Source organism: Anser brachyrhynchus, assembly GCF_964034855.1.
Source record: "Anser brachyrhynchus genome assembly, chromosome: 4".
Classification (NCBI taxonomy): domain Eukaryota; kingdom Metazoa; phylum Chordata; class Aves; order Anseriformes; family Anatidae; genus Anser; species Anser brachyrhynchus.
Window position 1 is genome coordinate 72,568,518 of NC_137698.1, and position 12,003 is coordinate 72,580,520.

The window sequence follows — 12,003 nt, forward strand, 5'->3', positions numbered from 1 at the left end:
TGAAATGTGAATTATTTATCATGTGTTTTTTTTTTTTTTTTTTTTTTTTTCCCAGCTTTATGAAGGACAACACATGGGCTTTGATAAAAACTTTTGACTGCTGGAAGTGCATGAGCTGGAAACACACATAGCTAACTTTCTGTGGCAGCTGCAGGACAAAGGTTCAACATTGATACTTCTTGCAGGGGTCCTCCAGGATGGTGCAAAACAAAGTATCCCCTCATATTTCTTTTGCACATGTTTATCCAGAAAAAAAAAAAAAAAAGTAATTTTTCAGTGCTGATGACAGCAGTTGTCAGAAAGCTGTTAACTTTGGAAGATAAATGAATTATTCTCCCAAAAAGTCCAGCATACAAATTCCCAGTGACTTCTATGAGGTCAAGTTCAACCCGAACAACTCTGATGGCCTCACCTGGTGGCTGGGGGAACGGTTCCACTTTCATTCATGGCTTTTAGACCATGTTTTGGGAAAAATAAGGATAAATCATGATGCTGCATGGAATAACAAACTAGCTGTACCTTCTGTTGAGTGAGAAACTGAGCTCAGCACTGGTATACAGCCACTCCAGTATATTCACTCTGTCACCAGCTCAGATTTCGGAAATAGTTCATCTTGGTCTTGCTTTGCTTGAAGCTCTGAGAGACAGCAGATGCCCTGTGATTTCCCTGTGTCAAAGAAGCATTAATGATATAATGACAAATTGGTTTGGACAGACATTAATTTGGAAATGTTGTGTGAATCTAAGTCCATAGCTCTGCTCTTGCTGCTTAAATAAACTCTTTGTTTCTCTGAATTTCAATGTCTCTTCTGCACGGAGAGAGTGGTTGTTGCTGTGATTCACGGGGATGTAGGGAAAACAAGTAGGCAGTAGTGGCCAGAGCATAGATACTCTGGAAACGATGATATGTAAACCACGTATGTAAACCATAGTATCTTCTAAAATTACCGAACAAGCAGGGTTTCCTTGATTTTAGGTTCCATTCTGACCTCGTTTTGTCCATGCAATTTTCTGCCTTCTTGTTTTGTAGGTGCCTGTTCCAGCCAAGATGGCAAATCAGTTTAAATGCTGAAGGGACTAGCACTTTAAATGCTAACCGCAGAGCCGTGTTTGCACAGAGGCCCCTGCATCACTGTCAAGGAACCAAAAAGCAAGTGCAAACAGAGTTGTGCTGACTTTATGGCCCCTTACAAATCTTTTCTGGCATATGGGAGTATTACGTCTTAACACACCAAAATGAGAGAGAAGCGTTTTATCACTTCTCTCTGCTATCGTCCCAGACCTGTCCTCACACGCAGTCTCTATTGTGCACGCACATTTGGAAGAGGCTTTCAGATAAACATCAAAATGCGTCTCTTCTGATGTCAAGCAGGAGAGCTCTTTGCTCTCATTGAACCATGACAGAGGGCAGCTTATGTTCCTGGCAGCGCGGGGCTGGGGCCGGCACACTGCGACGGGAGCAGTGCGATGAAAGCTGGGGCTTGTACCAGCAGGCAATCCCACCCGGCAGCCTCTCCCCATGGATTCCCTCCCTTTGTTTCCTATTCATGGGCAGGAAGGGTTCGGGAGAGCACCAACCTCCCAGGCTCTGAGACCAAGCAGCATAAAGAAAGTCACAATTATTTGCTTAGGACTCTACCATTGGGAAAAATTAATGTATATGGGCACTTTACCAATTTGCAGTGTATTTCTGTCATTTTCCAACTCTCTGTTTTGTACCAAAACCCAGATTCATCCTTTTGTTTCATGGTACCTGGATGACAAATCTAGCTTAGTTTGCTGGCTTCAGTGGAACAGTAAACACCTTCGTGGGTCTTAATCTCCACCCATAAGACAAACCAGCTTTGGGAAGTGCCAGTTCTTCTGCCCTGTTTAAGGAAACTCACAATTACTCTGTCCCTAACTTCACTATCTTGTTTAATTAGGATGAACCCAGGCCTGAAAACAAATTCTTACTTCACTTTGAGATCCAGACAAAGCAAGAACGTGGTCTGGTGCTTAGGGACATGGTTTAATGGGTGACATTGGTAGTAGGGTGATGGTTGGAGCAGATGATCTTGAAGGTCTTTTCCAACCATAATTATTCTATGATTCTATGTTTCGTATTAAATGGGTTCACCAGTGTTGTGCTCCAGAGAAACGGCCTGTTATATGGGAATTGAGCCCTGGTTTGTCCTAGGTCTGGGGGCAGGTGAAGTTGACAGCATGCAACAGCAACCCTGCCACTTTTATTTTAATCTTAGTCTTTAATTTTATCTGCTTCTTTTATTTTACTTGTCCCTCTTTATCATTCACAACTCCTCTTTTCACATTCACCTCCTGTCTTAAGCAGGATGAGTGAAAACATTAATATTGAAATAACACAGCCTTAAATACTTATTAAGGACTATTGAGGATCCCATCTCCTACTGGTTTCAGGATCTGGGCCTCCATTCTTATCTCTCTGATTAAATTATTAGCTTTAAAATCCTTCGCTGTTTTCAACCCGATAATAAAGCACAGGAAAACATGGCTGCAAGATTCATGAATATTTATTTTTTCAACAGCAAAGGAGCAAGTTTACCTAACAGCTTTGCTAACTGATTGTCTGCAGAACAAGGAAGTTATGGCCATGTTAACGCAAGCAGTAGTAGTTTATTGTTTTAGTAGACACTTCTTTTTCCTTCCCTTTGAATAAACACACCGTAGGGTCTGGGAGGACGTGTGCCAAGAGCGTTACTGAGTGCAGCAACAGCCGAACAAAGCGCAGCAAAAGCACAATCCTAATCATAACAGAGCAAGCAAGTATTGTTACAAATGTTCCCTTTAGTATGGAAATGAGCCAGGGGTAATAAAAACACCATAAAAATGTCAAAATGACTGATCACCACGAAGCACTGGCCTTTTTATAACCAAAACTTGTAATGAACTTTAAAAAATGCCTGTGTTAAGAGAAATGCCATTTTTACTTAACTTTATTGTTCGACTTATCCTCACTTCACTGCGCAGTTAAATGACTGCAGAAGAGAACGACTTCAGAAGGCCATCAGTAAAGATCTGATTGAGATTAAATGGCATTCAAGCATGATGGTGGACTCTGGATGGAAACAAACTGTTAACCAGGGCATTAACATTAGCACTGCTACTGCCTCTTTATGAGAATATGGGGCATATTTAGGTACTAATTGTTTGAACAGCAGCAATAAAACATAATGTTTAATGACATACAAATGAAGAGCTGTGTAACTCGTGTAATTCCATCAGAAAATGCTCAGGAACAGCAGCTTGACTCTTTAATTACTCAGATCAAAGAAAAAAAAGGCATTTTGAAGTCAGCTCTAAAGTGTTATTTATTACTCCTCTCACCAAAGCATAGATTGGCTTGGATAGAAATAGCACTGCAGACTGGATTTGGTTAGTGAAAATGGGAAAATGAAAGAATATTCATTGCTTTGCTGATGCCCATTTATACTGTGGAATATATTAAATCCTAATTATAACAGACTGACAGAAGTGAAAGAGAAAAGGAAGAAGAAGTGTAAAAGTTAAGTTAGGAACAAATAGAGGTCATCGTACCATGTATTGCTCTCATTGATCAGAAGCTGGTGAGCACACACAAAGATGCCTGGGCTTAAAAAAAAAAAAAACGTAAAGTGGACATTCTCTCCTCCAGACTCCGCACAAGTATGTGTGTGCCACTTAATAGTCAATGCACCAGTAGTATTTTAAAAATTAAAAATGGTTTAATTCTCAACTACAATAACCCACTTTTTTGTTTGTTTGTTTGTTGTTTTTTGGCATTTATAATAAACTTTTGTAACCTATGGATCTTAGCCCAAGAAACACTTTTCAGGTAAGACAGGGTAAATAGAAAGTCTGAAATACCTACAGATTCGTAATTAGAGGCATTTTCTCCCAGGTCCCCAGTGCAGAACCAACCTGGCCAATGGCCTGGGTGCATCCCAGCACATTTGGTCGGCAGACCCTGGATGTCATCAGGCAGGTACCTTCCTGCCTCATTTCTTCCTCTGTGAAGTTGTTGCTGAGATCCATAGGTGAAACCCACTCCATAAAGCTGGGTGTGTTCGTGGCTGTGCCCCTTGCACCCTCGCTACATGGATCACAGGCAGAGGAATTCACATAGGTGCCCTTTTTGTAGCCCAGCACTCATCAGGACCACGTGTGTGTAGGGGACCTGCAGGGTTCACTTTGGCCAAACCCCACAGCCTAAGATGTGAGCCCACACATACCCAAACGAGCGCCAGGACAGCACTGTGTCCACACCAGGGCAAGAGCAGAGCAGGATCCTGCCCCCTCACATGCACGGCATATAAAGGATTGAAGACACTTACACCACCAACAAGTTTAAGCAAGTCAGCAGGCCATTAACCACATGTGTTTACATTCATATGCACATGTAAATCCTTCATGACACTAACTGCAGCAAATCCAGCAAGATTTTCCAGAACGCTGATAGCGTGGAGGAGTGGGATGTGTGTACACACAGGCCTCTGACGCTGTTTACACAAAGGGTTATTTGCAGACACAGTAAATGTCGATGCACAACGCCGTTTCATATAAATAATGCCATTACTTCAGTAATAAGCCAGAAAATGCTGAGACGGCACACTCAGAGCCCAGAAGCAAGCGGAGCTGTAAGGAGCAGAGCTGGGTGTGCAGCCCAGGCCCACGTGCCAGGCAGTGCTGTCAGGCCTGCACTGCACACGTGTGGGTACCATGCTCACCAGCCCCTGCCCGGCCTGGAGCAGGGACCCACGCTTCCATCTCCTTGTTTCAGCCCATATACGTGTCTTCAGGGCCAGAAGGGACTGCCAGATGAGCCCAGCTGGCCTAGATGTATCCCTTCGGCCTAACGATGTTCCCAATACCTTGCACCTGACAGAAGCACCCACAAAGCACCCAGCCTTGATTTGGTGCTTGTGAGAGATGCAGTCTCTATCCCTTCCCTTGATAGCTCTTTCGAAAATGTGTGCATTTCCCATTTAAATGTGCCTGGCTTCTTGCTCTGGCCATTAACTCCTGTCACGTCTTTCTCTGCCAATAGGCCCGCCAGAACAATGATGTAAGTTTTACAATGTCTCCATGCCTCTAATTGATTTCCCGATGGATGCTGTGGTGTTTTTATTTTATTTTTTTTCAACTGGCATCTGCAAGAGCTGGAATGGGTGTTCTGTGTGGAATAATCACTGACCTCGGGGCATTCGGAGGCCTAGGTACACAATGTACACCATGTTGGCAGAGGTGATGCCTAGAAAGCAAAGCTATGAAAAATTCGCCATCAGCCTTTGACCATCTCCCAGTTTATGCCCACTGCTGTGTCTCCCAGGGGCTTTATTCCATTATTTCAAACCTCTGAAGATCTTCAGACAGTCACAGAAATGGAGCTGACAGAGAAATATTTCCTCTTTCCCACCACACGTGTACCGTTTCCTCACGGAGCGTTTTGGGTCCAAGGTCCAGGTCAGGCCAAGATGAAGTTTGGGTGAGGGCCAGATGAACTTAAAAGTGTTACAGCTTGGACATTTGCTGCCTCTGAGAGAGTAGTGAGACACCCGCACATTCACCCCAAAGGGCTGGAAGTGCTGGGCCTCATCCTGAAATCCCTGCTCTGCCCTGGACACTGTAATTTTGCCGTCAACTCCAGCAACCCCAAATTTTCATCTTCCTAATTGCAGTTTGGCTCTTGTTGCATCTATGGCATTTGGCTATGGAGGTGAAGAAATCGGGAACAGTCTTTGTCACTAAAAAAACTAGAAAACTTTTCCAAACCACTAAAAAGTCTGCTCTGGATTCACAGCACTTACACAAATCATCAGATCAAGTCATGGTGCAAAAATAGCTCTGCAGTATTGTGTACTTCATCATGCCAGCATATATTCCTCCTGTGTACACACACGCACGTGCACACGCTCACACACAGACACACCACCACCCCTTCCCTCAAAAAATGTTGAATTTATACAATGCTATCACCTAGGAGCATACTTTTTTCTAGTTTTTATTACACAGCACAGCCGTATGAATGCTGTGCCATCCCGTCTCTTTTTGATGTCCTCAGTTACTGTATTTGCCACTGTTCGAAAATCACATGTCACTTTTTATTTGTAAATGTCTGATAAAGGTTTTCAGTTTAAAAGAGCTAACAGTACAGGGATTGTCCATACAAAGTTTAAAAATGCCACACACAAACCGACATGTAAGGCCATGTTTGATCTGTAATGCAAATAAAAAAAACAGAGATGGAGAGCTTTAAGCCTAAAATTCCTTAGATCTTTGAAGCCCCGTGGCTTTAAAAGTACAACTGCCTTCTGTATCACAGCCTGGCATGTACATCTATATGCCTATATGTATACATGTACCAATGCATAAAATAAAAAACTGTGTTCAAAATAGGATCAGTAGTTAATAGCAAGACTATGGTTTTCTGTAAATGCCCTGTATTCATAAACAAAGAATAGTTCAAATCTTGTCCCACTGATGAAAAACAAATTCAGACATGAGCAGGACCTGGCAGAATTTATTTAGGCTAAGGAAGACTTTGCAATACATGCAAGGCACAATCAAGCCCTAAAAAGAAATGGCATGCAGTAGGCATGGGACAGAGTAACTTGTAAGAGCACTTATGGGTGTTCCGTAGAGGCAAAATAATTCCTTGAAACACAAAACCCACCCAGGCCCAGCAAGCCAGTGCAAGACCCAGACAATATATACAATACATGTGCAAATCGAGACCTCTATAGCATCTCACCCCAGAGCTGCCTTCTGAGTGCAGTGGCTTTACTGCAGCTGTGCTCAGACCTTGCATTGTCCATGCTGGGGGGGTTTACTGATGCATTCCCTCTCTGTTAACATTGCTAGAGGTTTGTGTTTAAAGGCTGGAGCTTTTACAGGCAGGAGGAAACCACTTCTTCCACCTGAGCCATCTGGCAACATGTGACGTGTTGATTTCATGATACAACACTATGGAGTGCCAGGATTTTGGGGCAGAAGGCACCAGTGGAGAGCGTAATGCTCAGTGTGGAAGCTCTATGTGGGAAATGCAGGACTGTTTCTTTTAGCCCACTCACTCTCTCTCTGAGGGTCAGTGATATAGCTGCCACTTGAAAAAAGGGTCGTAAGACCATCTCTTAGGGTTTGCATAGAGCTGAAGCATATAAAACCAATTATGCACCTCCTCCTTTGAAGCTGGTCTCAGAACTGCTATCACAGCATGAGCCACGTGTCCCCTGGCTGCAGCACAGATGCAGATAGCTGAGAAAAGACCATGGGCTTCCAGATGAATCCTGTCATCTGCCAGGCTCCTAACACTGCTGAGACGTGCAGTAGCTTGGTGCCTACCACAGTGCAAGAAGTAGCTTCCCATAGGCGTGAGTTATGAGATGTAGCCCTTAATCTCTCATGGAAATAGCCACGTGCTGCCTTCTTAAAATAAGGTGACACAATTACTGTATAAAGGGTTTTTGGCTTTTTCCATGAAATGACTCCATAAAATATAGCCATTAAGAATGCTGCCTACATCATGCCTTAGATCCAAGCAGAGCCCTCAGCGCTCATATTTAAGCCTCCCTGAAGCTGGGGGAATGTATGCAGACACCCAGGAGCTGAACTTAACTTTTAGATGCTTCAAAAATTTGTGTTAACAAAGTTTAACTGAACCCTCCTGCTTCCAATATATATACACATATGTATATATATATAGGTTGTGTAGTTATAATCTCTACAGAAAGACCATCTTGCTATCAGTGGGCAGGGACAAGGCCACTGACCTGGGTGGCTAAGGCAAAAAGGGAACTTTTTTGGAGCAGCACGTGTTGGTGAAGGAGAACGGGAGCGTATGTGCTTTGCTGAATGAGGGCCCCACCTCACAGTGCTACGGCTGAGCAAACAGGGAGCTGTTTGGTTTGCTGATGATCCAAACAAACCGGCAGAAAAATCACTGCAGGTCAACCCAGAGCAAATAATTTTGGAAACATTCAGAGAAAAAGAAAAGCCTAAAGCACTGTTTTGTTTCAGGTTAAATGAAGTGTTTCACTTTAAATTGGAGCAGCTGGTTTGCTGAAGATTTCTCTTTTGCAGAACAGGCCTGAGAAGGAAGTAATTTCAAACTTAAAAATTGGCACGTCTTTTTTTTTTCTTCCCTGTGAAACAAAACTGAACAGCAAACAGTTGCTGCGTTACTGAACCTGCCTTGTCTAAAGAAGATTGTGGCCACTACAGGGTTAGATGCCTCTCTCCACTTGCAGCAGAAAGGTTTGCACCTTCCTTCTTGAGGGGAGCAGCTGCCCGCGCGCTCCCCTTGCTGCACCCAGCTCACCCTCGCTGGTTCCTCTAGCCTAACAGCAGCATTTACAAATGAAGGGTTTCACCCCCGTGGCATGTTTTCCCCTCCCAGGCACCCTGAGGCTGAAGCTCATTTTACAGGCTCACAAATTACGATGTTTGATTTACAAAATTTTCTTTTGAAAAGAAAAACCCCTGCAGGTTTGTGGTTAAAAAAAAAACAAATGTAACCTCTCTCCACCCCCCCAACACACCCTGCCCCGAAAAAAAAATGATTCATTTTTTTAAAAAAGCATAGTGAAACAGATTTCCCTGTGTGCAGAGATCTTTGCTAGTGGAGATGAGAAGGGGTCCATGGGAAGTGATCAGGCCACTGCACACCCTCACAATCAGCATTTAAATGATGGAAAATGCAAATTTCTAATGGAAGTGGTGGCACTGGCAGTACCTGAGATGATGCTAGGAGAGTACATGTGGCTGGTGTGAGTAAGCATACAGATAGATGACCTCCAAGTTAGGAGAAATATGGTTGGTTACATGCTACATTGAGTGTTTTCTGAGCATGGCATCTATAGAACCTGAAAAAAAAAATCTTTATTTTCTTTGATCAAAAATATGTATAGAAATGCCTGTTTTGAGGAAAATATCATACATTTTTTTTCTTGTTTAACAAAATAAATTAAATATACATGACTTTGTTTAAACTCTATATAGAATTACAAAGGTTTTATATTTGTAATTGGATTCATTTCCAGTCCATATAGGTATTTAATACGGTCCTTATTTACTCTCTTTTCTTTCTGTTTTTACTGTAGTTTGAACTGAAATGTAGTTGTATCATTTCCAGACTGTTATCTGTGGGGAGGGGGCAACCACACACAACCTAGGTGAATATTTCTCAAATGCAATTTTTCCTACAAGATTATTATTTCATTCTCTTTTTTTCTTTCTCCTTTTTCTCATGTTTATACGTATTTTGCATTGATGTAGAAAATCCAGTAGCTTGTCACTGTAAGCCATCAGAGAAGGACAGTGTGTTTTGCTTTCTTCGCCATCAGCAGTTCAATTATTATTATTATTAATTATTATTATTTCTTAAATATAAATATAAAGGTGTTCTGTACAATGTTCCTCTTTCTTTCCTTCCTTCCTTCCTTTTTCCTGGCAGTGGCACTGAGTCCTAGGACCGGGGCAGTGAGGTTTGCTCAGCAGAACCCTCCATGAGAAACGTGACTTGCAGAAATCAAACCAAGCAGCTCGGTCAGCATTGCAGACAAAACGACTGTGCTTGAGAAACATTCGACATTTCACGTTGTGAACAGAAATTAGCTTTTCCAGACCCTCTTGTGTTATTTTTTTCCCCTGGAAGAGGTGAGTTGGTCATGTCTCCTCATGCTTAGGCACTAAACCTCAGGTACTTTAGCGCTCGAGTCACTCGGAGGGAAAAGGCTTTCCCTTGTGCTCCTGTGTGGGACAGGTCTGGGGGATTCCCACCAAAACAAGTGATGTGCCAGGGCAACAGGGCTGCCCACCTGGAAAAGCACCACGGTCGCCTTTTCTTGCTCCTTTTAGCTACATGAGGAAGGAGGTGGTGGTTCATATCCCTGCATCCTGCCTTACTTGCCACCACCTTGATTAAAAAATCCAGGAAGGCTCCACTGTTGGGGATGGCTGCCTAGCTGCTGAGATTTGGAGTTCCTTCATTATTCCTTGGCTACATCCTGATTGTAATAATAAAAAAAAATCTCTTTTCTCTCTCTGTCTTTCTCTATTATATATATATTTATATAGATAGATATAGATATATACACATATATATATACACACATACACACACGCATATACAATTATATATATATGTATATATATATTTAAAATTATATATATAATCTTTTCTGTCTGCTTTGCCTACTGCTGGCAGTGTGAGCTGACTCAGAGCAGTCTCTTCTGAGGTACCAGGGGGAAAAGCCCAAACGAGCCACTGTACACGGCCACCCTCTTAGCACTGGTACTGAATGTGCTGGTGCTGATGGACTTTGCCTTCCACGTGCGAGTGAGTGTGGGTGTGGATGTCCGTGTAAATCTTTGGGTACATTTTGGATGCCATGGCTGGGGCGAGCGCAGGCCCTTGGGACAGTAAATGCTGCTGCTGGGCGACGTATTCCTCATAGTTTATGGAGGAGATGCAGTCTTTGTCAGGGACCTGGGAGACGCAGATCCTGTCCCGGGGCTGCGGCCGGTGCACGGGGGCAGCAGCTGGTGGGGAGCAGGGTTTCTTCTTGGTCTGGCAAAGCCACAGGAGGATTGTCCCGAAGATGAAGACGGCTCCGGCGGGGATGCCGATGATCACGGGCCAGGGAAGGCTGCTGGCCGAGGAGGGGGGCACAGGTGCACTTGGAGGCTTGGGATCTGGACATCGTGGCAGGGAAGAGACAGAAAGAGTTAATTAAATGCAGGCAAAGTAAATTTGTAACAGATGTCACACTTGGGCTGGCTTTTGTACAGGCTGTCTGGCAACCCTGCCAGACCAAGTAACAAGGGAGAAATCAAGCTAGCACATGAAGTTTGGTAACTGTTTTGCTTTTCAGTGCTCCTGGAAGGACAAGCAACTCATTTTCTCTGGTTTAGGGGTCAGGAGGGGGGCCTTTGGGGGATTTTTTAACTTTCTTATTTAAGTTTTAATGGATGCACTAGAGCCAGCCCAAGAATTTCCTAACACCTTCGCTCTGCGATGGAGTGGGCTTCGCTGCCCAGACTGGAGGACACAGCACAGCACATGTCAGCAATTCCTCCATGTCAGCAGCCCAGGAAGCTTGACCGGGTTACGCAGAGCCACTGCGCGTTGCCCTCTTGTCTTTACCAGGCGTAGCTGTGTCTGCATGGGCTTTAGACACTCTTTAGCACCCTTGTTCAGTGCTACTGGAGCTACTCAGCAATGCTCTGACAGGGCAGGCAGCATGAATGCGGTGATTTGGAGGGTGATTTGGAAAAACACAGGTGAGCTGCTGTCCTCTCCTTGGTGTCCAAGCAATAGGGAGCTGAAATTTCATATGACATTAAAGCACGTGTCCAACTCTCAATCCCAAATGGGCTCCACCTCCACCAGTTTCTCTGGAGCTGCCGTTGGCTTTCTAGCAGCAAATTCAGTTAACAAAGGAGATAAGATGCTTCAGAAAGCACCTTTCACCCCTGCCTTCTCCCTGCCCACCGTGCTGTTGGCAGCCTGTACAACCATCAGTAGCTATTCCCGTTCCTCAGCCTGATCCCTTGATTTATAGACCCCAAAGGAGACCTAGGGTAGGATCCTAGCTGTCAAAGTCCCTGTGTAGACAGCTACCAGCTGGTGTTTCCAAAAGCCCTGAAAAATACCTAGGTGCAGAGTTCAGCTTTCAGGACAGCACTCAGAAACACTGAAAACTGCAGGCTATCCAAACAGCCCAGCACGTTATTTTCAAACACATATATCATTTAACTTTCAAGCCAAACTTCTTTAAGACCCTAATGTCTTTTCCTCTCTTTGACAAATAATCCTATGGGTAGTTTGAAATATTAAATATATATGGTGTTGTCTCTCTGAAGTCAGAAGGATGTATACTGTTGACCTCCAGAGACAAACTTTCACCCATCAACGCTGGAAACGACAAAACAATTTAGGCTGGGAAGGGACTCTGGAGGTCATCTGGTTCAGCCCCTTGTTCAAAGCAAGACAGGATCAGGGAACTGC

General features: G+C 43.8%; 1 protein-coding gene across 4 annotated transcripts in view; it reads right to left on the bottom strand.

The window, feature by feature from the left end:
* Positions 1-3,838: 3,838 nt before the first annotated feature.
* FGFRL1 (fibroblast growth factor receptor like 1) overlaps positions 3,839-12,003 on the bottom strand; it is a 176,110-nt gene continuing 167,945 nt past the window's right edge. For all 4 annotated transcript variants that reach the window (XM_080590096.1, XM_080590095.1, XM_080590097.1 and 1 more), the window contains exon 7: positions 3,839-10,688. In XM_080590096.1, coding sequence (XP_080446222.1) covers positions 10,279-10,688 — 410 coding nt within the window. In that variant the 3' untranslated portion in view covers positions 3,839-10,278. The remainder of the gene's footprint in view (positions 10,689-12,003) is intronic.